The 26,460-nt window shown below is 44.5% G+C and overlaps 1 protein-coding gene across 1 annotated transcript in view; it reads right to left on the reverse strand.

Moving 5' to 3' along the window:
• LOC147729845 (schlafen family member 13-like) overlaps positions 1–26,460 on the reverse strand; it is a 116,421-nt gene that overhangs the window by 26,275 nt on the left and 63,686 nt on the right. Inside the window, exon 3 of the mRNA XM_086954041.1 lies at positions 18,860–19,604. Coding sequence (XP_086810167.1) covers positions 18,860–19,604 — 745 coding nt within the window. The remainder of the gene's footprint in view (positions 1–18,859; positions 19,605–26,460) is intronic.

A 26,460-nucleotide genomic window follows, 5' to 3' on the forward strand; every position in this document is an offset into this window, starting at 1 on the left:
TTCTATCCCTGGACTCTGTTGAATGGCCATACCTCTTTGCAGTGTTGGAACGCATGAGCTGTGGCCCCAATTTTCCATCATGGGTGCAGCTGCTAAATACAGATCCCCTAGCTTGAGTGGTTGTGAAAGCTAAAACTTCTCTGGAGTTCCCCCTACAAAGAGGGACCAGACAGGGATGCTCTCTTTCACCACTTCTATGTGCTCTGATTCTAGAACCATTAGCAGACTACGTCCGCATAGATCCCCTGATCCGTGGCTTGTGTTGGACAGAATAATGGGAAGGCAGAATATCTCTGTGCTGATGATATTCTGTTATACGTCGCAGCTCCACAATCGTCCATCTATAGAATATTAGATATAATCACCACCTTTGGTAAATATTCGGGATATGTTATTAATTGGTCTAAATCAACACTTAGGGTCGGATTCTGTTGCGGTTAGGACAGCATTCCCATCTAGGGCCTGATTCTGACACGGTTAGGAAGACCTCCTAATGGCATTTGCTCCTTCCAAATCGATACGGGAACGGGTCTTACCGACCCAGGGCCCAATTATGATGCGGTTAGAACTCTCCCGATCTGAGTGGGTCGGAAACCATTTCCAAACCGATTCGGTCGGGAAGCTTTCCAACCCGCATCAGAATCAGGCCCTATGTGTTCTTCACAGTGAGGCCCAAGTTTTGCCGCCGGGCTGTGAGGCATGTGTAGAGTTTGAATGCTTCTGTTACCTTGGCTTCCATGTCACCACTGACCCAGAAATATTCAACATCAATATTCTTCAAGGCCCTCTACAACGACTCTAAGGAGACATTCACCATTGAAGATCTCTCCCACTCTCTCTGCTCGGATGAGCGGCCTTGTTAAAAATGATAGCTTTAAGCAGTTTTTATATGTGGTGCAAAACACACCTTTCCCTGTCCCCGGAACCTATTTCAAAACCATAGAGAGCGAAGTTAGAGCCATGTTGTGGGATGGGGGGGCTCCTCAAATAGAATTAAATAAATTAACTTGAACTAGTATTGGAGGAATAGCTCTTTAAGATATCCAAAAGTACTATTGGGCGACACATTCAGCGATCAAATTAATGGGTGCATCGGCCCACAGACGAATCAGTGTACTCTATGAACCGATATTCCTTGAAACCTGGGGGTTATAAACAAGCACTTTATACTTCTCTTAAGCACAGGACCTATGGCATTCACAGTCCAGCTTTGGCATACCACACACAAAGCAGTAGGTTGGGGAAGTAGGATAACCTAGGCCACACCACGGTGGGACTCAGAGACTAGGCATGTTGGGATTAAGGCCAGGTTTGATCAATGGGACAAGATATGCATTTTTAAGGTAGGGTATCTCTGGCCTAATGGAGCAGTATTGCTATTTTCTGAACTACAGAGAGAGTATGACCTCGTCGCCACAGAAAACTTTTGTTATCTACAGATCCTGCATTCTCTGCAGGCAGCGATCCCCAGGGGCGAGGACATACCTGTATCATCACCACTGTATGATAGGCTATTAGATGATCATATGAGCCGTAAAGCAATCTCCCTGACATTCCCCGAAACTGATCAACTCCCCTGAGACACTCCTTCAGTTATGGAGTCGTTGGGAGGCTGACCTGGGAGATCTTGCAGATGAGGCATTAGTCTCCCCTACAGAGCTGGCAATCAGAGCAAAGTTTCGACTTATCCAACTCAAAATACTGCACAAAGCCTACCTATCCTGCAACACCATGGTCAAGATGGGCAGGAGACCTGACCAAGCCTGTCTCCGACATTATGGACAAGAGGATTCCTTTTTTCATCTTATCTGGGATTGTCCAGTAATTCAGGTTTTTTGGGGATCTATGCTGGCTTGTACGTACAATGTCGGTGGTGGTGACCTGACTCCTTCAGATAAATGGTGTCTTGTAAATGTGTGGGAGACTATGAATTTGTGCCGCATGGGACAGATTTGGGTCACCCTAGACATGATGGCTGCGAAACGAAACATAGCCCACTCATGGGGCAACCACCGCACCACTTAGAGACTAGAAATGGGACAGGGAATGGTGTATGGTGGCAGAGATGGTGTGTAAGAAAGTAGGATTTGTTACCGCAAATGGCAGAAGATTTGGGGCAAGTGGAATGTTTACAGAGTTAGTACATGCACTGCTCTCATAAAAATGTCCTCGGGGACTGACACTACCAGAAATGTTACATTTAATATACATTAAGAAGGAGAGCTATCTTGTCTTGGGCTCGATCATATTGTGTAAGTTGGATATATTCACCACTTTAATTTGTAGCTGCTGTGGTATATAGGTCTGCTTTTCTTTGAATATGTACCCAATAAAAAGAAGCTTATACATTTTTTTTTAAATGTGTGTGGTTGAGTGTAGCAGAGCATGAGTATTGCAACACAGTCCTCTTGCTTCTGCCCTGGTATTGTGGGTTAGGAACTTATACTTTCTTGGTATAGTTAACAATGGATATTAGGCTGTCACCTTACAGTTCCCCAGGAGGGGTTTCATAGTTATAGTCCTAAAGAGGTTGCAAGTGGTTATACTCAATTCAGAAATTGGTGAGCAGGGAGAACTCTGATAAGGGAAACAGTAGAGGATGGGAACCTTGGCTGCCCACCACTTCAGCCCAAGACTCAGAGCCTGGGTTTAGATTCACTACCTATCATAGATGAGCAACCTGGTTAAATTAATTTTTTTTAACTTTGAAGGTCAGGGGAAAGAGAACTGCTATTAAGGAGTATGAAATTCAGGCTTAGAGAAGAGATGGGCCCACATTGTCTATCTTCAGAAAACCAACCTCATAAAAAGCGGGAAGTAGACTATAGACCGTTATTTTGCATACCCTTCTTTTTGTGTGCAAGGGAGATTGTATCTGGGTTCATCCTGGGGTCTCATTTCAGGTTGGAAAGACAGCTATTAATAAGGAAGTTTGTTTATTACAGTCATTTGCAAGTAAGATGGAAGATGAGGTCTTGGTGAATATCTAGTCTCCCAATACTAATCGCACAAAAATGCCGCTGGATGAGGATGGCGAATATGAAAGAAGCACAGAGGCAGCGTCTATACTTCACTGGCATAATACATATAGCAAAACCGTTGGGATTAGAAACCAATGTTTGCATGCCAGTATGAGGAAGAAATTGGAGACCAAGCGGTTAACTTTCCGAGAGTACGTGGGGATTGCCACCCGCACAATGGAGAGAAGTATTCCTAAGAGGAGGTGAACCAGAGGCAGTGAAGACGTTACCGCTGGCCCTGATGGAAATTCTGACATATATATATATATATATATATATATATATATATATATAAATGTGACTAAGCAGGTACTACCTCAGGTAACAGAAGAGGGACTCAAGCTACTCATTGGAGTTCTCTAAGTGAAATTAAATGAAATATGATATTTGTTAGAGCGCACAGCTGCGCAAGCTAGAGTGTCCTGAGGCCTGGACAGCGGTGGGGGAAAGAGTGAAAAAGACCCAGTTAATGATTAAAAAGCCAAGTTTTTAGATTCTTTCGGAAGGAAAGTAGGTCTGTGTTTAACCTCAAGGTCTCCGGAAGGCTGTTCCACAGTTCCGCACCTAGGAAGCCAAAGGATCTGCCTCCCATACGTGCCAGGCGTATCCTGAGGACGCTGGCCAGGATGGAATTAGAAGAGTGCAGAGGTCTAACCTGTTTGATTACTTTGTGAAACGCTTTGAAAAAGATGGTAAAAGCTTTAAAATCTATCCGTTCTTTTATGCGGAGCCAATGTAGCGATGCATGACCCGGAGTCATATTAGATCTGGGTTTGGGTTTAATGATGGCTCTGGCCGCCACGTTTTGAACCACTTGTAAACGCTGGACCAAGATGCAGGCAGTTGACATAATCAAGCTTTGAGGTTACCATCGCCTGCACCACTATCTTTCTGCTCTCCAGTGGAAATAGTGGCAGGAATTTTTTTTTGCATATGGAGCATGCCGAAACAAGTGCCAGTAAGATTATGAATCTGGGAGTGCATGGGAGTGATTTATCAATCACAATTTCTAAATGTTTAGCTTTCTCCTTTTCTACGGATGGAGCTGGAAGATCTTCGGGCCACCATGGGCTCCATTCAATAATATCTGGGTTTCCAAAGAAAACCACTTCCGTTTTGTCTGGATTACACTTAAATTGATTCATCTTAAGCCAGTTGAACACCTTCGTTAGACAAGCCCTGATCCTTTTGCCATCAAAGTCTAAGCCTTTATCACAGGTGAATATCAGCTGAGTGTCGTCAGCATAGGAAACAATCTTGGCGCCCTCTTTCTCTACCATGGATGCAAGGGGGGATAGATAGATATTAAAGAGGGTAGGGCTGAGAATGGAGACCTGAGGGACACCAACATCAGAAGCAGGCACCGGAGATGAAAACAGAGGGAGGCAGATATCCTGAGATGTAGTACACAAAAAGGAGGACATCAATGTCAATGCGATCCCGCACAGGCCTATGTCTTTGAGCCCGTTTAAGAGTCTATCGTGTGGGACCGTATCAAAGGCTGCCGACAGGTCGCGCAATATCAGAACAGCCTTGCTTCCTGGTCCAGTCTGCCCCTAATTAACTCAGTCACTTTCAACAAAGCTGACTCTGTGCTGCTAAGCCCTAAAGCTGGATTGGGATTCATGGAGAAGCTTCCCATCTTCAACGTGTTTTTGCAGGGCCTTGTTTACATGCTTCTCTAGTACCTTAGAGAGGGCCGGAAGCAGAGAAATCGGCTGTAGTTGGCCGGATCCATCCGGTTGGCGTTAGCCTTTTTTTATCAACGGAAGAATCTTTGCATGCTTCCATAGTTTTGGCATAGTGCCTGAGAAAAGGGAGGGATTAAAGAGCTGATGTACTCTAGGGTTAATAATGTGGGCTGATAAGGTCAGGATGTTTGCTGGGCAGGGGTCGGACATGGAGCCCGAAGTAATGCTTTGAAGGAGGGAATATGACTCTTCCAGATGGAGCTCCGGGAAAGATGGGGGTTCCAGGTTTTGAAATTTACTGTTAACACTATGATAGAAAGACAGCTCATCTTCCGAGATGTTAGAAAAAGCTGGTTGGATCAAAGATCTTTTAATGAAAAAATTGGGCAATCTGCTATGACCATTCTTCTGTGCATGTCCCTTCATTCGAGACGGCTTTTCAGTGATGTGAAAGCTTTTACTATCCTGAAGATTTCTTTACTTTCGTTTTTGGAAGTTTCAATCTTGGTTTGGAAAAAGTTATTTTTGGCTGTTTTTACCAAAGAATAGTGTTTTTTTAAATTTTCTTTGTAAACCTTCCTATCTTCCGGCAGGTAGGATTTGCGCTATTTCCGTTACTTTTACTGGTTCCAAGAAGATCACTAAACCTGGGAGCCGGTACTGCCGACCTCTTAGAGGAACGGGTGACAACTGGAGCCGCTGCCTCGATGTTGGTACGAAGCCAAGAATCTATTTGAGGGCGCCCAAATCCATGATATTAGATAGCTCTGAAAGGGATCGTCCTAGGGCATCGGCTAACTTAAGGATGGATATTTTATGAAAGTTTCTACAGCTGGAGGTCTTTTGCCCTACGACCGCCCAGGTGGTTGAGCCAGAGTGGGGGATATCAAATTTAAGAAGGAAGTGGTTAGACAAAGTATCGGCTAATAAGTTAAAATTATGAAAAAATATAAAAATCAAGTCAACTACATTTAGGCCAAGGGTGGGTGTCCTACAACTGTGAACAACCCTGAGGAAGATCTTTAGTTTAATTTAAATATTCCGATAAGGAAGGTTGAAAGGCATTGGCATCTGCATAAGGTGAAAGAAAGTGTCAAAACATTTGATGATGGAGGGCGTGGCCTAACGGTCCAGCATGGCGGACGTGCTTTAGGTGAGCTCCCGCAGCCCATAAGAATATCCTGTATTAATCCTACCCTGAAGGCCGTATAAAGATAGCGTTGCCCCTCCTGGCACTGTCGTGCAACTCAAGGGACACGCCAGAGGCAAACGAGCAGGCGGGCTGTGCAGAGAGGGGGTGAAACCGCGGAGACGCGACCGGGCGCACTTTGTGTGGCTGGAGGCCTAAGAGCGGAGACACACTGGGCAGTGGCAGTTAAATACGGGGGAGGCCCAGCGGCGGGTGCCGTTTGGAAGATCGTTCCATCGTAGCAGTGCAAGACTTAGAAAAGACCTCCAGGGGAAGCCGGTAGCGGCGGCATCACGATTACAGTGGCTGGAGATGCGGAGCAGCGGCCGAAAAGAGAATTCCTGCAGAGGGAAAAGCGAGGGGGCCCGACTATCGGCAGCTGACTGCAACACCGGGAAAAGGTGAGATGGAGCACCAGGAGGCCGCGCCTTGTGAAGAGTGAGGCAGGGGACCCCTCGACTTGGCCTTAAGACCTAGGGAGTGACGGCGAGCATGCCTAAGGGCCGGTAGCCAGCCAGAGGGCAGCCTCTGACCAGCAGGCACTAATTGAGGCCTGGCATTCTGGGGGGAAGGATAAATAGGGTGGTGAGCGGTGGAAACACTGGCCGCATTGAGTGGAGCATGCAACCAAGGCCCAGCTGGTGTACCTCATTCATAAGGCAATCATTGCTCAGCTGGTAATGGACAGCGATGTGGATTGGACCCGGGCACCAAAAAATCTGGGCCTGAAATAAGGCGGGGAGCGGGGCACCCACTAGCCAAGCCATGAGGGGTCCCTCATGTATGCATATATTCCCGGACTACACAAGGCTGGTTCAACAGAGCAGACAATCTTTTACGGCAGCCACGGACCGCCTACGGGATATGAAGCTCCACTATGCCACTCTATCCAGCTAGGTTGAGAGTGGTGTACCGGTCCCAGACACTATTCTTCCAGTCACTGGAGGAAGTCTTTGCATGGACAGATGAAATCGTCTAAATCCGGCTCAACACACTGCCAGGTCAGGAATCGGACTCATCCTCCAGTGACACAATCACCAAACAATTAAAGCCAGAGAAAAAAGGAAATAACATATCGAGATCGCGCAGATGCTCCAAATCACACAGTGACGTTAAAAGACACGCCTCAACGCCCCTAGCAGAGACGGAGACCGTGTAGCGACATCGGGAGGGGTCATGGAAGGAGCAAACTTTGATAGTGGGGACACATGATATGGCGCTAGTATCATAACTGGACTGTATATAGTCAAAGGGAACGCCTGATGCTTGTAGGCTGGATATCGGGGATTCATTGGCCGGGAGAGGTAGCGGGTTCCGGTTGGGGGCCGCTCCTTATGCCGACCGCAACAGGTACTTCATCTGTTATGAGGTTTAGGGAGTCAGGGGGGGCGGAGTTGGGAAAGGGTTAATTGGTTTATGTGCTGCAACCATTTTTCTTATCATGGTTGCCCAATTAGTGGTTACTACCTGCCTTCATATATATAATCAGACCGCACATAAGACTCCGGTAAATAGATCAGCGGCCGTAGGGGACGGACTCCGAGTGGTTAGTTGGAACGTAAGCGGAGCATTAGAAAAGATAAAACGTGGTGCATTACTCCAACAAGCCAAAAGATACAAGACGGACGTCCTACTGCTGCAGGAGACCCATTTCTTGGGTAATAAAGTAAAATGCCTGCTCAGATATAGCTTTGCCCATGTCTATCACTCCAGGTTCACTAGTGGGTCCAGGGGGTTGCCATTTTAGTTCACCATACAGTCCTGTATCAACACGAGAAAACATGGACAGACACACAGGGGAAGTATGTTTTTATCAAAGGGATTCTTTATGGGGAGTGAGTGCTCCTAGGCAGTGTGTATGCTCCCCCCCCCCCCCGCCCGTATCATGGTCATTGGTTAAGCTTATAATGTCTCTGGGGTAAGAGCTGCCAGAGGGATTAGAGGTGGTGGGTAGGGACTGGAATGATGTTCTGGTTCTCACCAAGGATAGATGGCGAGCATCGGGCAACCATATAGTCATCAAGCTACAAAGCTGAACTCCTTGGTGGCAGGATTGTCCTGGACAGTTACATGGAGGAGATTAAACCCGAGGGCACATGGGTATACCTACTATTCAGGTACGCATCACCCCTTTTCCCGCCTCTATTTTTGTCCCATCCAGGGCAGCCCATAGAGTGACCAATGTGGAGATCCTCCCAAGGAGCATGTCGGACCACTCTCCAGCAGTGCTGGGATTGCGGATTGGCCCATAGCGGCAGCGCTTTCGTTGGTGCCTCTCCCCCTGACAACTACAAGATGAACAGTACCAGACCCACATATACCAAGAAATAGAGAAACCAATGTAGGATCGGTAAAGGTGGCCAAAATACTTTGGGAGGCCATGAAGCCTGTGATTTGAGGAGTCAATATCTCCTATTGTGCGGCCTTGTGTACGATACGCCAAGAGTTGCTACTGAGGTCAGAAGCCCAACTGATAGAGATGGAACAACGCTGTCGGGACGAGGGTGGGAGTCTGGTGCGCTGACAACTACTGAAAAGGCAGCAGCTGTATGGAAATGAACTAACGGATGAGGCCCGATTTGTGTGGCTGGAGACCTGTAGTAGGATCTATGAATGTGGCGATAAGCCCAGTCGATTCCTGCATAGATTATGTTAGAGGGCGCAGCAGCCCCATTTCACTCCCAGTATAGTTGGCCAAGATGGGAAGGTGCTCAGTGACCCTGTGCTAATCGCCACAAACTTTGTGGACTATTTTACAAAGCTTTATGTCTCTAGGGAATACCCGTCGCCTGACACGGTTCAGCGCTTCATAGATGACCTAGCGCCATGAGCTCTGACCGATGACGTGAGAGAAGTGGTGGATGGACCTCTAACAGTGGAAGAATTATCTGCTGCACTGGGGGACCTGAATGAGGGCAAGGTGCCAGGCCAGAATGGATTCCTATGGGAATTCTTCAAGAAATATCTTTCCAAGTTAGGACCCCATTTTCTAGCGTTTGTGGAGGAGGCACGAGAGAGAGGCAGCCTCCACAAGGGACTAGTGGCATGCGGAGGTAGTTGTGTTCCACAAGCCAGGGCAGCCTCCAGACCAGCATGTGTCATACAGCCCCATTTCTTTACTAAATGTAGAGGCCAAAATTTTGGCCAAGGCATTGGCTAATCGCCTGCAGCTACATATAGCGCAACTAGTTCACCCGGATCAGGCGGGATTTATGCCCCAAACAGCCAGGCGTCACAATATCCACTGAGCTCGCAACGCTATAGCGGCTATCGAAACCTATGAGGGATCGGCTGCTGTGCTCCTAGTGGACATGGATAGAGCATTCGATTCCCTGAGTTGGGTGTATCTGTTTGCCCTTCTTAGCAGGTTGAATCTGGGACCTACATTCCTTTCATATGTAAAACTGCTCTATACAGACCTTAAGGCATCAGTGAGGGTGGCAGGATGTGTGTCTGACATCTTTCCTAAAAACTGCTATGGTTCAGCCCAAGACAACGTGCCCTAATTGAGGAGATCTCAGGGCTTACGTACTACCTTAATACTGATCAGCACACTTGTACTTCCGAACCAATATGTATGACAAGATAACAGGCTCTAGTTTATGACTCCTGCAAGAAAAATGGATGTAAAGCGCTCCAAATACCAACGGGTCCGGCCAGCGCTATATAAAACGTCTTAAATAAATAAATTAAATTTTCAATCGGCAGGGGAGCCCCCTGTCCCCTTACTTATTTGCTCTGGCAAAGGAGCCTCTGGCAGCGTTGGTGAGAATGGACGCCCAAATAGGGGGGTTTGAATGGTCCAGCGAGGTGTCACACCGCATTGCTCTCTACACGGACAATGTCCTGTTTTTCCTGAAGATCCCAATAGGACGGGCCGGAGACTGCTCCAAATCATGTAGGTATTTGGCGAATCATTGGGCCTCTTCATGAATACCCGAAAATCCATCCTATGGCCACTAAAAGGGGCTGATGAAATAGGTGCCTGGGTGTCGGAAGTGGTGACCGTAACAGAAGGGGTGAAATATCCGGGGGCCTTTTTGTCGGCTTCGCAATCCATTGCGTGGGCGAAGAATATCACCTCAATGTGGGCACGAGTGGAAGGAGGAATTAAAGACGTGGTCGCACATGCCCCCTCTCTATATGGGAGATCAGCCATATTTAAAATTATCTCCCTTCCTCGATTGCTATATCAGTTGCAAAACTATCCTTACCTGGTCCCGCAAGCATCGTTCAGATAGGTGAATGCGGCATTGGGACAATTCTTATGGGACGGGGGCATGGCCCGAGTGGCCTTGCGGACTTGCTATCAATCGATGTATTGCAGGGGACTTGCCATCGCGGACATCCAATCCTACCATGTAGCTTCAAACCTTCTGGTACTCATCGAGTGGTGGTACGGGGACAGATGAGATCCGGCATACGCAGTGGAGCAGTGGCTGTTGGGGGATTCGACCCTGCACACTATTCGGTACTCATGTCCGAAGCTTTGAACTCTACTGCCCGCATCCCAGGTGGTGTTTAGGTGGTGGAAACAATCTCTCCGTAGGATAGGATGGTGGGGTAGGCTACCTGGGGAGACCCCGCTGTGGCATAATGGGAGACTGCCACAGTTGACTAAACTGGTGGGATTTCGGGGATGGGATAACATAGGAACTTCGACTTTGGGGGATGTCATGAAAGGCTCAACACTGAAATCGTTTCGGGACCTCCAAAAATAATTTGACATGCCTAGAACCCAGTTTTTCAGGTACCTTCAATTTAGGCATGCTATCTCCCCCAGTATTGCCGAGGTAGATGCCCTCCCCAAATACAGTCCAATTGAAGCGAAGGTGGTCATGGGGGACCTAGGGGAACACAAAACAGACAAAATGTATCAGTCTCTGGTGACGCACAGCCCCACCACATTAGATACATTAAGAGAGGCATGGACAATGGACCTGGGTCAGTTAGCTGGAGACGATTGGATGGAGTCATTAGCTTCCCCGCATGGGGCGGCGATAGTCATTCGGTTGCGCCTGATATATTTCAAGTACCTGCGCTGTGTCTATTATACAAGCCAGAGACTTTGGAAAGCGGGATTGATGGCTTCACCGGAGTGCCTGCGATGTGGACACGCAGAGGGCTCCTTTATGCACACGATATGGCATTTGCCGGTAATCACTACTTTATGGGAGGTAGTCAGGGCGTGCTTTGCGGAAGTGCTGGCCTGGGATATCCCTGTATCACCAAGATTAAGTATACTACACATTATGAAGGGAATTGGAGGTAACCTGTATAAACGCCAACTTTTACTTTTAGGGCTTACATTAGCCAAGAGGTTTATTGCAAAAATGTGGAAGGCAACGGCCTCACCGAAACTATCTACTTGGTAAAAGGGGCTGGACTTTTGCATTGGTATGGAGCAATCAGTGTTCAAGGCTAGGGGGTGCCCGCAGAAACATTCACAAATTTGGAAGAAATGGGCTGAATACCGGGGCCATTGGTTGGAGCCAACGGGCCAAGGGGAAAATTATGCTTTGACATGGATATCGGAGGATGTGGGACAGAGGGCTGTGTGAAGATGTGGCTTCTATGGAGTGGTTGGGTAGCTTCAGAGATTGGGGACATGATATGGTTGCAGCACAATGGGGGGAGTTTAGAATGGGAAACGTTTATTGCTCTATACTTGTTTTACACACGAATATTGTAAATGAGATGTCAATTTCAATATATTGTGGTTTAATATATGTCGACGGCTTCCTGAGATAGGGTGCGCCTAATGTTATGTAACAATTGGCATAATAAAATAAGTTTCTAAAAAAAAAAATTGATGATTCCATAATAGCAGGACTTTAACAAAACCAAGAAGGGGACTAAAAGAATTTGCACTCCAGACACAAAAAGGGCCCCTCAGGTTTGTAATTTCATGTTGGACACTTTTTATGTTATGATTGATTTATATGTGGGGCACTTTCCTATGTGAAAACGACTTTGGATTACGATCCTTCTGTAAATGTTCTTGTTTTAAAGTCTATTTGGTCAAAGTTTTTGTGCCAGTAATTTGTCTTTTTGAAAATATAAGTAATTTGTCTGTATTAAGTTTTATGTGCCTTATTACAAAATAATGCTGTGGTATAGTTCGTCTCATCCCTACCCCGTTTAACCTTACATGGATCAAACCCAGTTTCGTAACACCACACAAAAATGAACACACATCCTCTGACGCAGTACTTGAATTAGAGGCTTCAAAGTAGTAATGTGGAGCCACTGTATCAGAACATTAAGGGGAGCTACACATGTGATTGGGCATATAGACAAACAGGAACAAAAGGTGAGGTAGGTAGAAAAGAGGAGAAATCACCGATACAGGGAATTGTAGGGACGGAATTATGTGGCTTGCTCACCTCATGGAATTTTCAAGATGTCTAGACTGCACAACGTACTAGGTTAGCTTCCATGAGACTGGTAAGTTAGGAGACTCCTGGCATGGATATGACAGAAATAAGAGGGTGTTCTATCACATACATACCCATGACACAGGGTCAGAAGAGTACTTGTAGACTGAAATGAATCAAGTATTTACTGTGATCTTTACAAAGCATCATGTGATAAACATGAGTGTGTACTAGAAGCATATATAAATAGAGAAGACTTAGCTACACTGCCACCTATTAATTCAGAGGAAATGTTGGCCGATAGAGAAGAGGCTAAAATAAATGCTGCAGTAAAACACATGGCTACAGGAAACCTTTCAGCTCTTGGCGCCTATATGGCTGAAAATGCATTAATTGGCTCTTTAGTAACAATCCTTGCCCAGAACAACATAAGAAGGTCTTATAGTGTCCCACCACAAATCTTGGTGATTGCCCCTTTTCAATGGTAAAAAAGTAACTAGCCTTCTTCCAGTGCTCTCTCAAATGATTCACCCTTATCAAAACAGTTTTGACAAATGGAAAAGCACTTAGGAAAAAATAAAGTGGGCAGAATGTTTCATTCTGCCCATGAATTGGTGGAATTTGGTGACTCCACATTACTACAAATTCGGCTGATCGCTGCATGGAGGAAGATTTTTACAATGAGGCTCTAGAAATGCGTGTGCTAGCTAAATTTGGCATCCCCTAGTGTCATTTTCTAATGCAGGTGGTCGCAGTCAGAGGGCGGCTTCTCAAGTATATTTGCTGCCCATCAAGTATATTTTCTACTGAAGCGGCAGCAAAATCAACTGAAATGGCCAGGCACTCACGCACTGCATGGTGCCGTTCATGCTGATTTTTCTGCACTGCTCGCTTTACTTGTGCCAAATTGTCTATTTTTCCCCCGCTTGTTGAACTGCGCAAAGTGAAACCCTACAAGTTCTGCCCACCTCTAATCAGGATCAGGATCTGTGTGCTACTTTTCTGCGTTTTGAGTTTCAAACATTAACTCCAAATATTACAGAGTTAGTGTATGTTTTGCAGACAACAAAGCACAGGCACACAGGGAAGTAATTGTCTCTTTGTGTTTCTGAACTCTGCTGTCAGCAAAACATGCACTAACTCTGTGATATTTCGATTTAATGTATGCACTCAAGTCGCGAGAAAGAAATGCATGGATCTCTTCTGAGATGGTTCAGTGCAGAAAACGGGATCATGATACAATCCCAGGATTTTGTTTCAGGTTCTAAATGGGTGAGAACACTAACCTTTTTTGCAATAGTCATGTCAACAGATATTGAGAAGACATTTGATACTGTATAACTGTAAGGATAGGGGAGCAAAGAAGCGGAGTAAAAATATATGGTGAATTGGTTGACTGGCTCTCTGTGAGGTGAGGACTGGTTAGACCCAGGCAAGTGGATGGGCAATAATTCGCTGACTTCTAATATCCGGGGCAGCTGAGTTTGAAGCTAAGGGCCGTGCAAGACTGGTAGCATGTAACGGAAGTATTACCTTGTTAGGATCAACAAAATGGTACTGCCTCAGGGGTATGAGAATATTTTATGTTATGTAACTGTCTTTATTTAATTCACTATGTTAATTCCCCTAATTGGGTAGTCAAACCAAATTATCTTGCTATATTGTCCTTGTTACATTATAATGATTGTTTTGTATGCTCTTCTCTTTGGGAAATACATTTTCTTTTTAAATAACAGAGAGGTAATTTGATAACCATGCTGGAACCCTCTAATTGTCATAATGGACGGATGGGTATTAAATCCTGCTGCTTTGAGTGGCCATCTCTTTTCGACCCTAGCCCCATGCATAATATTGTTTCAGGTGCCCATGAAAATGTCAAAATGCTCCTTAAAGGACCTCAGGGAGAATTGGATGATAGATGTTGATAAGGACATTGGTGACAGAATGAAATTGTATACAGAGCAAACCACACAGAATATCCAGGAATGTACGTTCAAACGGATCCAACTGAATGTGGCGGATAGAACCTATCTCACCACAGACAAATTTAGCAATACGTATCCTTGGGTGTACATTTCTGACTGAGATGTGGAAGAATAGAAGTAGACCTTCACCATATGCTGTAGGACTATACTGCCCGAACAAAATATTGGGAAATTATAGAATGCACCTTAAACGATGCAACAGATGGATCGTTTCAATCCCAACCAAAGGTGCATCTGCTCAGCCTTTTCTCTAGATCAAAAAACCTGATAGCAGGTTCATTGATCTTGCCCTGCGGTCACTGGCAAAAAGGCAGATAAATATGACTTGAAAGTTAAGTGTCAGTCAAAACTAACAAAATGTCAATCCCAGGCTCTAAGCTGAGTGAAGGTATTGCATGGGAAGACCACTTAGGAAGTGAGAGGACCAAATAATCATGAGCTTGAGATGCAATGTTACTTACTTTTCAAAAGAAGGGAGACAGGCGGTACAAACTTACCAACATACTTTTGAGATAAGAGCAGTGGGCCTAGATTGGTACTTTGGCGGACCTTTTGAGAGATACAGCCTCCTTGAAATTAGGGATGGGACCCAGGAAGATTTAGTTGTGCTGATATGCCTGGACGTGGTCACAGAGAAGTTGGACATGATCGGCACTTTGTACTATATATATGGCTTTGGACAACCACAAAGACTATTATTGCCCCAATGACACAAATATTATTCAACAGCAAGTTACACAGTCACTGGCTGAAAGCTGTTTCAAGCTAAAAATCAGACCCAGGAGAACAACAGTTGTTCATGCTTATATAATATGCAAGTAAAGCGAAGGGGTCCCAGTAACAGGGAGACATTAACCAAAGAAATAGAAATAAGTCAAATCAACAACACTTCAGTCCACATTGTTTAATTCACAATGGGATGTTATAGTAAATATACGTAATTTACACAATAATCAAGCATTGGTTAATTACAGTGCCCCAAAGGGTAGAAGCGGGGAGGGAAATGTGATAGTGATGGGAGTTGGTGAAGAAAGGAAAGAAGATTCTTAGGTGACGGTAAAATCAACAATTGAGACTTGTTTCGCACAGTTACAAAATCTGTACCAAAAGCAGGACCAACAGGTTCATGTATTTTTAGACATATATCATACTCCAAATGTTCAATAAATGAAACCAATGGGGTGTGGAGTTGACAGTGAAAGGCAATCAGATGTCGACGTTTCGACCCTCGTACGCGCAGATATTGTTATAATCTTGCTGTGGGGTCTTCATCAGGACTGAAGGGTGAGGGACACGTAACCACAAACGTGGTGTAAACAGGACCCGGTTTAGCGTGGGTTAGATGTCAATTAAAAGGAAAGATCAAGATGTTGCCCAAACGCTGTTCATAGTGATTCCACGAATCCATGGGGGTCCATTGTTACCATCGACAATATATAATCAAAACGCCGTAGCCAGGACACGTCCGGCAGAGATCGTGTTCATAGGCAGTCGGGCGGCGGTGCTTCAAAGGCTGCGTCGGTCACGGAGCTAATCCGGCTAATCCGGCTCAGGTCTCTTCTGACTTGCGACTGCGAGAAGAGACCTGAGCCGGATTAGCTCCGTGACCGACGCAGCCTTTGAAGCACCGCCGCCCGACTGCCTATGAACACGATCTCTGCCGGACGTGTCCTGGCTACGGCGTTTTGATTATATATTGTCGATGGTAACAATGGACCCCCCTGGATTCGTGGAATCACTATGAACAGCGTTTGGGCAACATCTTGATCTTTCCTTTTAATTGACATCTAACCCACGCTAAACCGGGTCCTGTTTACACCACGTTTGTGGTTACGTGTCCCCCACCCTCCAGTCCTTATGAAGACCCCACAGCAAGATTATAACAATATCTGCGCGTACGAGGGTCGAAACGTCGACATCTGATTGCCTTTCACTGTCAACTCCACACCCCATTGGTTTCATTTATTGAACATTTGGAGTATGATATATGTCTAAAAATACATGAACTTGTCGGTCCTGCTTTTGGTACAGATTTTGTAACTGTGCGAAACAAGTCTCAATTGTTGATTTTACCGTCACCTAAGAATCTTCTTTCCTTTCTTCACCAACTCCCATCACTATCACATTTCCCTCCCCGCTTCTACCCTTTGGGGCACTGTAATTAACCAATGCTTGATTATTGTGTAAATTACGTATATTTACTATAACATCCCATTGTGAATTAAACAATGTGGACTGAAGTGTTGTTGATTTGACTTATTTCTATTTCTTTGGTTAATGTCTCCCTGTTACTGGGACCCCTTCGCTTTACTCGCTTACTAACCCAGGTCCCTGTAACTTTAACTGGGTCAACCCCCCTATCAATATTCTATATAATATGCAGGCATTTATCCTACTTACGTAGACATGAATATTGTGCCCAAATGTAAAAACTGAAAATTCCCTTTTGAGCTGTAGGATAGAAAGCTTTAAATTTGCTATCTTATTCATGTGAGTTTGAACATGATATGGATTATTGAAATCCACAAAACGCTTGGAAAAAAGTCCTTCCAACAGCAAGGAATATGAGAGTGAACCTTCTCACCAGGTACCTCCTGAACTACCCACTTCATTTTGGAAAAGTATCAAGCAGACAAGTGAAGTAGAGACATATCTTCAGAAGATAACGGTAACAGCAGCCTACCACTGTATACCAATAAAATGGTCCTCAATTTAGGAACCCAACCTGTTGGTCAGGAGAAACAAGTTAGCAGAAATAAGGGACATGAGTAGAATCAGACCTAACTTATCTCAGTTCAAAGAACAATGACCTTTACATAATAAGGGCTATTACTCCACATAGCTGGCACCACCCTTTGGGTAAAAATGGTGCTTTACGAGATAAAATTCTAAGACACTGCAGCAGAAACTGTAAGGCCTTCACTAACGGAACAAGTCTTGGCAAAGATCTACCGGGAACACAGTCATCATATGCTCATCGACTACAATGTTGCATGATTTGGTTATTTTGTTAAGTATGGAGCTTATAGAAAATTATACATTAATTCACTATGAGAGGATATTAATGCCAGTTAATCAGCAAGAAATGTGCTTTGAATGTGTCATGGATTTCCTGTTCACAAGAAAAAAAACAATTTAAAAAATGTATGGTTAACCTTCACAAATTTTCTAGCGTGCTACTACTCAAGATCGTTAAGGCCAAATATATTTTAACTTAATGTGAACAACTGTATCAAACGCCGAATAGGGTTAGCTCTGTTGTTTGGTGGTAATGTCTGACAAATCACACAATATGTTAAGTATTTGTGGAGCTGCCAAAATGTGTTTCACTATTCTCCAGATTTTAATACTTTTCTGCATCACTGCGTTTAGATTAATTAGAAAAGTCACTAGGTGTCCAAGACGGCTTGATGAAGCCTCAATATTAAATGAAATGATGAAGTACTGATATTTTTAACATGCTCAATGTGTCATAAATACGTATTTAGAAGATAATTTATTTGCAATTGATCAAATGCCTTGTGTTCACCTCAAGCTAACAGAGGCTGAAGTGTGTCTAAGGTAGAACAGTTTAAGGAAGCGGTAAGGGAAAGAGTATGGCGTCTTACATGCACTGAATTCGGTGGCATAAGTATTGTTGTTCAACTTTTGAGCTGAGGATGTGTTGGTACAAAGTTCACTCTTAAAAGATTAAAAGAAAATGAAGGGGAGGTGTGGTGTGGGTGGAGAAGTGGTGATGAGGAGGTTTCATAATAATAAGGAAAATATAAATCATGTTCAATCAAATGTCGATGTGGACTGAAAGGTTTGAGAGTAAAGACTAAAAACTCCTAAGTAAGTATGGAAAAAGTGCTCTCAATTCTATGAAGAAGTTGAATTGAAACATGAAACAATTTAGAACAAGTCTTCTTGAGCAAAGTGGAGGTGGAGTTGGGTGTTAGCATGGAGATGATGATTACTATTTGACCTAATATGAAAAGATCCACCAGGAAGAGGAGAGCACATGATTGCGTGCAAGATTATGTTCACATAACAAACCAAAATATAGCAGATAGAAATACATTAATTAATCTGCTGTATTTGTTGACATTGTATTTTTTTGTTTTACATGTTTTAAAAGGGATATGTGTTATTGTATATACTAATTTAAATCTGTTTACAGTTGTACGTCACAATAACAAAATAAAAAATATTGACCTGCAATAATATTGATTCCACAATATTCACAATCACTATATCATTAAGGTAAATATAGCTAGGAAATTGTAGATGTAATATTCTTTACTCACAATCTACTAACCATGATAACATAGCAATAGTCGATAAAGAGGTGTGAATATTATTGCAGGTCTGTACAGGTCGATATTTTGACTATGATATTGTCACCATGTTTTCTCTCTAATCTCCCTAATGCAATGTTGTAATGCTCAAAGACTCAAAATTCTTCTCAGTTGGCACCGCAGCTATGAACATGTGTTACGCAATGGTGTTTCCTCTTGTAATAAAGTGTCTTCACTCTGCATACTGCTTGGCATAACAATAACACATATACCATATCTAAATTCTGCACCTAGATATCAGATAATGAAATTCTTACTTTATGTATTTTCGCAGAGGCTGGTTTTCACAGACATATAGGATTTGTTCTGAACCGCAGTTATAAACATTCTTTATTCTCTCAATTATCTTCATGGCCATCACCGTCTTTCCAGTTCCAGGCAATCCATGGATAAACAGCTTCCTAGACTTTCGGACATTCTTGGAAAGGATTTCATACTGTTTGATGGTGAGTAAATTGAAAACTTCGCAGCCAAGCTGGTCACTTAGAAGGGATCTGAAATTAAGCAAGACTATCACAAGGGCCTTCCGCAGATCATTTACAGTTTGAGTTATCCTATAGGAGTCAGGATACTCCACTTTCAGAGTATCACCCCTATCTACATCTTGATCTATACCATCAACATTTGGAAAGTTGCTCACTCCATAAAGATTAAAAAGTTTTGGAATTACACAGACCTTTCCAGTGTAACCTCCAACATTTACTATCTTTTGTTTAAGTCTATAAGCCACAGATCTTGAATATTCCGTCATAATATTAAATAAATTATTATGATCATGATAGATGGTGTAGAGGGTTGGATAAGCATCTAAAGCTATCAAGAGAGCATCACACACAACATGCTTGTTCTCCGGTATTCCAATATCGACAGCCCAGCTTCTGGAAAACATGAGGACTCCTCGAGACCCGAGAATTTCATCCATTAGTTTACTTATTGTGGGATGCTCCTTTGAAATCTCTTCATAAAGGTTGGCTGGACATTTAATTATTTCATTTGTGCCACCTACAGAGGAAAGGAATCAGCAACTATTAGGACATATAATCTGTCCAGTCCAAAGACTGAGCAAGCAACATTATAGAAGTAAATTGTTTTCCACACTCAATTACAACAGCAGTTGGAGAAATTATAATAAACAAAAAATATACAACATGAACCTAAAACTGAAGACATCATTATTTCTTCAGACAAAGTGTTCTTCTACAGACATTAAAGCAATATTAAGATTCTGTTCACCATTGCTGTACAAAATTTGAACCATGAAAAATGATTACCTCTGCAAAGTACTCACAGGTCACAAAAAGAAGGAATTTGAGACCTATAACGCAAAATACAACTCAAACCTGTCTCTTGGTACTTCAAACTGGTAAAACAACAAAAGTCATTCAGTTCGGTTAATGTATATTGATATAACCCCTTGTGACCAAATGTGGTGTTCTCTAGCTAAGGCATGTGAGCACTCAAGTGCAGCATGAACATAACGGTCTTCACAGGATTCTACGAACTTTTAACTGTCTTGAAGTTGTTAGTAATACCCAATGTAGAGATATCCATCAGCAAAATATGGATGGCAAAACATTTTGCAAAATTGGGTATTTTACGCAGCAAGGCATTTGCTCAATGAAGGGTTTGATCGGACACACAATGAGTGAGCATGGAGTTAACAAACTAAGGGGCTAGAAGCTGTTTTTGCAACACACACAGCTTTGACCTATGCTCTTTCCAACAACTACCAATACAGATGCTGCATCACCACTGTGATATTGTCGTACAGTAGCCTTTTCAGTGATCTACAGTAAGGAAAGGGGTGTATTATATGGTGTGACTGTGATACCTCTCTGTGTAATAGACTCACAATACCATCTTGGGTCCAGTCAGGCTCGTTTGTACAACCTTCAGCTCAGCCCTGGGTAGATGTGGGTTTTCCAGTAGTAAGGCTTGAACAAAGGAACAAGTGTACAGCAATTAGAAGTACCAAAACAATGAAATAAAGTCATACAACACAAAAAACTAAAATGAACATAATCCACTGGAGGGTTTATAGCTTTTTAGGTAAAATATTCATCACAGCTTTTCACTCAAATCATCAACAAGCATTGGCAAATGCTGCGGTTAGCGAAAATTTTGTAAAACCTTTACAAAGTTGTGCTCGACTACTCTTGTCCGCTTGGCGCTAACTCCGGCAAGAATGCAGTCAAAGGTGCCAGTAAGGATTTGTAGGGCAGTTACCTTGTCACCAAAGACGCAAGTCTTCTTTCAAGCTTTATGGGAGAACTGCCATAAACTTCAATGTAGAAGTATGCAAGAGATACAGGATGCTAAAGAAGCTAAGGATGCTATGCAGTCAACGCAGGACCTTCATCAGGCTACTCCTCGGTCCATGGTCCTGGTGGATCAACTTTGCCCATGGGGATTAATGTACCTTCAAGTTCTCGTGGGTATAGAAAAAGTCTAGTTGCCACTGGGCTACTAGTCTCCGGTCACAGTGAAACGAGCAGTTTCCTTTGGTGAAGACTAGTGTCTGTCTTGGGCGACCAAACTGCACTCAGAGTACTCTCCCAGGTCCAGCAGACTCGGGTGAACTTTTGAACACTGAGACTTGGTTTACCAGGCTGCCTGCCGGCGGTCAGCGGTGGTCAAGAGATTGAGGCTACTGACTTCGCATAACAGGCTTCTTCAGCTTTTATGGACCTGGAGCTGAAACAGGAAGTGATACAACTGGTTCTTCGAGTTCTCCTCTGCCTCATGCTTGGGAGCGACTTTTCCACCAGACAGGCTACACAGGCATAGTCTGCACTCTTTGCTAGTCTAAGTAGCAGCAGGTGCAGCCTCTCTTGCCAGGTCCAGGGAGCAGCAGCGCAGTTATTTTTCAGTCCTCTCTCCAGTCCAGATGTAATCTGAGGTCTGGGTGCCATATTTATGCTCATAAAGTGCCCTCGGGGAGGGGGGGGGGGGTTGGATAGTAAACACCGGTTACAAGCCGATCGGCTGTCAGGTCTCTTCCTGCCTGATGACAACTTCCTGCAATGTGTGGCCACTGGTTAACCCAGAATTCACTATTCTGCCCACTCCCAAGATGGTGTGTGGAGCTTGTTTATCACACACTCTCATAGTTGCACCCTTGAATTGGGAATTCATAAGTTCAAACCCCAATGGGATTTGGTTGCAGGGAATTTCATAGATGTAGCCACTACTCAATGTGTGGTCTGCCATGAACCAGCCTTTATCAGCTTCTCTTTTGGTCTAGTCTACTAGGTATCAGAGGTGTGTAGCATAGTAATAGTTGAGGAAATTGTGTACCCACAGCCCCGCCTGTTTGACCCCGGTGGAGCACTGACGTTGTATGATTCTACCTTTTTTGCTTGGCAGATGCAATGAAGCTGTATCTCATCTGTGAACTTTTTCTTCATTAGCAGTGCCATTGTTTGAAATAAGTATAGAATTCGAAGTAATAGCAACAACTTGAAGATAGGTATACAATGCCACCAGTAGTGTGTGTTGTTATTCCACCTATTCAATTCTGTTAGTACAATTCTCTAAAGATTTTGTAAGTTTGCTACCATGGATACCGCTATGGTCTTTCTTAGGTCTATCCTCAAATATTCAATTGTGTTTAGCCCATCCTAATGAGATTTGTTATTTTAAAGCCAAAATAATACGTTTAGGCCCTCAATTCTTGCTCTGGTTAATTTTAAACTCTGACACCATGTTGTATTCTGCGAGTTATGTGAAAAGTGGGGGCAAGAAATTGATGGGATCTGTTAAAAATATAAAAATACTAAGTAAGTTTTCATTCAACTTCCTCTTGACACATGTCTTAGATAAGCACATTAGCCCCAATCTTTTATGCCAGAGGTTCTAGGGTGAGAGCAATTAAAAGCATCGAGAGGAGACATCCTCATCTGGTCCACCTGATGTGCAGCCACTGCAAGAGCCTACCATTAACTTGAATCTTCACTTCTGGGGTACACTACCCCTCCACGATCCATCCAGGACACTTTCTTCCAGGCTAATTTCATGAAGGGCATCATCCATGAAGTCCCAATCTACTTATGGTGATCAGGACCATATTCCTTCCTCCCTGGTACATCTATGTTTAGTTTTTTCTCTAGTCTGTGTCCCCAAATTAGAGGCTGGCTGATTCACCACTTCCATAGAATATTCTCAGTAATATAGTTACTACTATTTCTGTCAGTATTTTTGCATCAACATTTTGTAAAGCAATCAGCCTAGAAGAGGCACAGTGGTTGGAGGGTTACCTGGTTTAAGAATCAATAATACTCTCATCTAGGGCATCACCTTTTTTCTCAGCAATAGTCTTGTGATAGAGATCCACCAAAAGAAGGAGCAAATGAGAACTGAACCTCTTGTAGACCAGAGCTGAGTTGTCATATAGACCCTGGGCTTTGGAGTGGGGTAAATTGATTATTGCTGATAAGATTTCTTCTTTTACTAAAGGAATTTTGAGATATTCACAATAAGTCTTCTGTGGAGATCTTAGTGAGATAAGGACTCTCAAGGTGCTCCCTTCATTGGGCCACGTCAGAAGGTTCCTTCTTGTATAAATTGCTGCAGAAGTCATGAAAACAAACTCACTTTCTCAGATTTGGATCTGGACCAGTAGCGGCTAGTGTTAGGGAAATTTGGTGAGGCAGCACGTAAAGAGTGGGGGCTGAATTAATTTGAAAAAAGAAAACGTACCTGCTGGTCTTCTGCTCGTTGTGCTGCTCCCTGGGCTTCCCCGCTGGCACAGGCTGAAGCTCCCAGCTTCCCCTTCAGCAAATCCCGATGCTGCTCTTATCATGAGAGCAGCGTAGGGATTGGGCGGAGCACACTGATTTAGCACTCCCTCGGGAACTGGGAGTCTGTACCTGCTGATCTCTCCACCCAGCAGCACAGCTGGGTTGGAGAGATGTCAGTGCGCATGACAGTTTGGCTGGCCAAACCACCATGCGCACTGAAATCAGGGCCCACCACTCCTTCTCCCCTGCTGCAGTGCTGTGGCCCCACCCTCCACGATTCGGCTACAGGACAAAAAAATATTTTGATCTGCATTAAGATCATTGTACCAGGCAGGTGGGGGGCGGGGGAGGCACTCCTCTGTCATAGCAGAGACGCCGCTCTGATGTGCACATAACTCTGCCTCTGACTTCTGCTATATGGCATCTGCGCCCGTCTAGTCTACAGTTTGCAAGGCACAGAATCAGTTGTTACGTTTTCGCAATAAGCAATTAACCCTATCCTTTTCAAGTGCCTGAATTTGACTATTCATATATATCCTCTTCTTCCATAGTTTTTGGGACTGGCTTGTAGTGATCTTTGGTAAGAACATCTTACCATGGGCCTCCAACTGGCGGCTGGCTGAACTCGGATTCATACCCAGACCCCATGCCAGGACTGGACATAAACGCACATCATTGCATCCCGATTCCACACCCTGAATATGCTGAGGATGATCTGCAAAAGCCTCCAAAGCAACACTAGAAAAACTTTCACTCACTCCCTAGTCACCAGCAATTATGAGTATGGGAACACCTTCTATGCCAGGATCGCCAAACAACTCACTATAAGTCTACAAACCATCCAGACATCGTCAGCCAGACTCATCCTCTACCGCCTCACATCACACCACATCTCAGTGAAACTCTACTGGCTCCCGGTACACAAATGTGCTCAACTCTAACTCCTCACACACACATTTGAGGTACTACACAACTCAGGCCCTACCTGCCTGAACAGTTGCATCTCCTTACACCACCCATACAGACATCTCGATCTCCGCAGAGGTCCTTCGCGCCCACATACATTGCATTTTACAAATATACGTAACATAATATCTCTCTTTGGAAATAACAAGGAGCGATACGCAGAATCTGCTTCCATTTGGTACTCTTCAGTTAGAGCAAGGCAGCTGGCAGTCCTCCCACACCTTCTCATGCAGTGCAGACAACTCTAGTAGGGTACAGGCTTCCAAGAAGGACTTATCTACTCACACCCTTTTTTCCATTGAAAATAATATGAAATGGGTGCCCCCACTATCAGAATCCTTTCTTAATTAAGAAGGTCAGCTTGAAATCCTTCCTCTTCTGTAACACGATGGTAGAGAAGTCTCAAAATATTTGAAGTTTGACTTTATTGTATGAAATTTTACAACCTTTTCTCGCATGCCCATCAGATTCTCTTTTTGTGCTCATAAAAGTGGTGACATAGCAAGATGTCCTGAGGACCCTCGGAACCTAGACCTCCTCCCAGGGTCGCCCTATGGACTCGGTCTATGCGTATGGAGTCATCGCAGGAACTTTGTACTATGGCATCAAATATACCCTGAGGTTAGGGGGCGTGACCCAGCCATGCAGCAAGATGCAGCTCACTTAGAGCATTCAATTATCTGTGGTGCCCTGTGGCGATCCACAGCGCCAGCAACTGAAACGTCAGGAATAACCACTGGCACCGAGAATTACAGAGGAAAAGTTGCGTACCTGGTTAGGCCCTCCCCCTCTCTCAGCATTGCGACGAGAGTCTGACGTACTGGCTCCAGCCCTGGTCTGCGTGGTCGTGTAGGCCTGGGGCTGCGGCGGCGACAATGTGCTGTGCTGACCCCGAACGTCATTGAATGAGGCGGAGGGGGGCTGAAGCCTGCATCGGTGTGTGGTGCATGGAGACTATGGCAGGGGGCCGGCCCGCGGGGTTGGAGACAGAGGCAGCTGCCTCGAGACCTATACCAACAGGTACAACCAAAGGCACCCGGGCAGCGCCAGCTGGCCCGGGATAAAAATCGTGGAACTGCCGAGGCCTAGCGCTGCTTCACCTGCAACCACCTGCGACGGCCTGGTCAGAGACTTTGTTACCCCTACGGTGCAGAGACACATACCACTAGTGTGTCTAGACTCCACTCTTATACAGGCGAGGTATGCGGACGATTGTGCACAATACATTACCCCTTGCTAGATGCCCACAGAAACAGAGCAGCTAATTCACCATATAATGCAGCCCAGTGCAGAAGATAAACTGGCACAGAGGTGTGAAAACAAGCCAGAAATCGCTCAACATCCATAACGAAGGGGCCACTTCGCCGCAGCCTTTTCTCTCTCCGAAACTAGTTGGAAGAAAATAAAATAAAAAATGGGAAAAGGAGATGCCAAGAAGACCAAACTTAACTTCGACAACAAAAGGCAGACGAGACACATGGAGGCAGAGACACAACAGGACATCGACACAGCACCAAGAGAGGAAGCTGGCTAGACAGACATGGACCATTGCACCATACTACCGGACTTGCAGTCTAGCCTTAAGACCATTGAGGGCAAAATAGCTGCCTAATCGGCCCGCTAGATCAAGAAACTCGCATAGACATTCTGAAAAACAGAGAGGACGATGTTCATGAATTTCAGGTAGATACCAATGAGCAGATGCTTCAAATAGAAAAGGTCCTCTCGATCATAAGACCCAAGAATGAGGACCTTGAGGCACGCTCTCGCAATAATAATATGTGCATCGAGGGGTGCCGGAAACAACCACCATGTCGACAATGGAAAAATATCTGGAAACCCTTATAAAAGAACTGTTCGGAACAGACCTATCTGCAGAGAGATCCCACTGTTTATTGGGACCCAAACCCCCTATGGGGCCACACCCAAGCCTATCATAGCATGAATATTAAATTACAGGGGCCGGGACATGATCCTGCGGCTAGCACGAGAACGAGGCAGTATCCAACACCAAGGAAATACACTAGCCTTCTACCCTGACTTCACCGCCGGTGTGCAAGCGGCTCAAAGAGAATTTCTCCCGGGGAAGCATTTGCAGCAGAAGGCAGAAGTTCCTTACACACTTCTCACACTTCTCTACCCGACGAAACTAC

This window comes from Lissotriton vulgaris, chromosome 2_1 (assembly GCF_964263255.1).
Source record: "Lissotriton vulgaris chromosome 2_1, aLisVul1.2, whole genome shotgun sequence".
NCBI lineage: Eukaryota > Metazoa > Chordata > Amphibia > Caudata > Salamandridae > Lissotriton > Lissotriton vulgaris.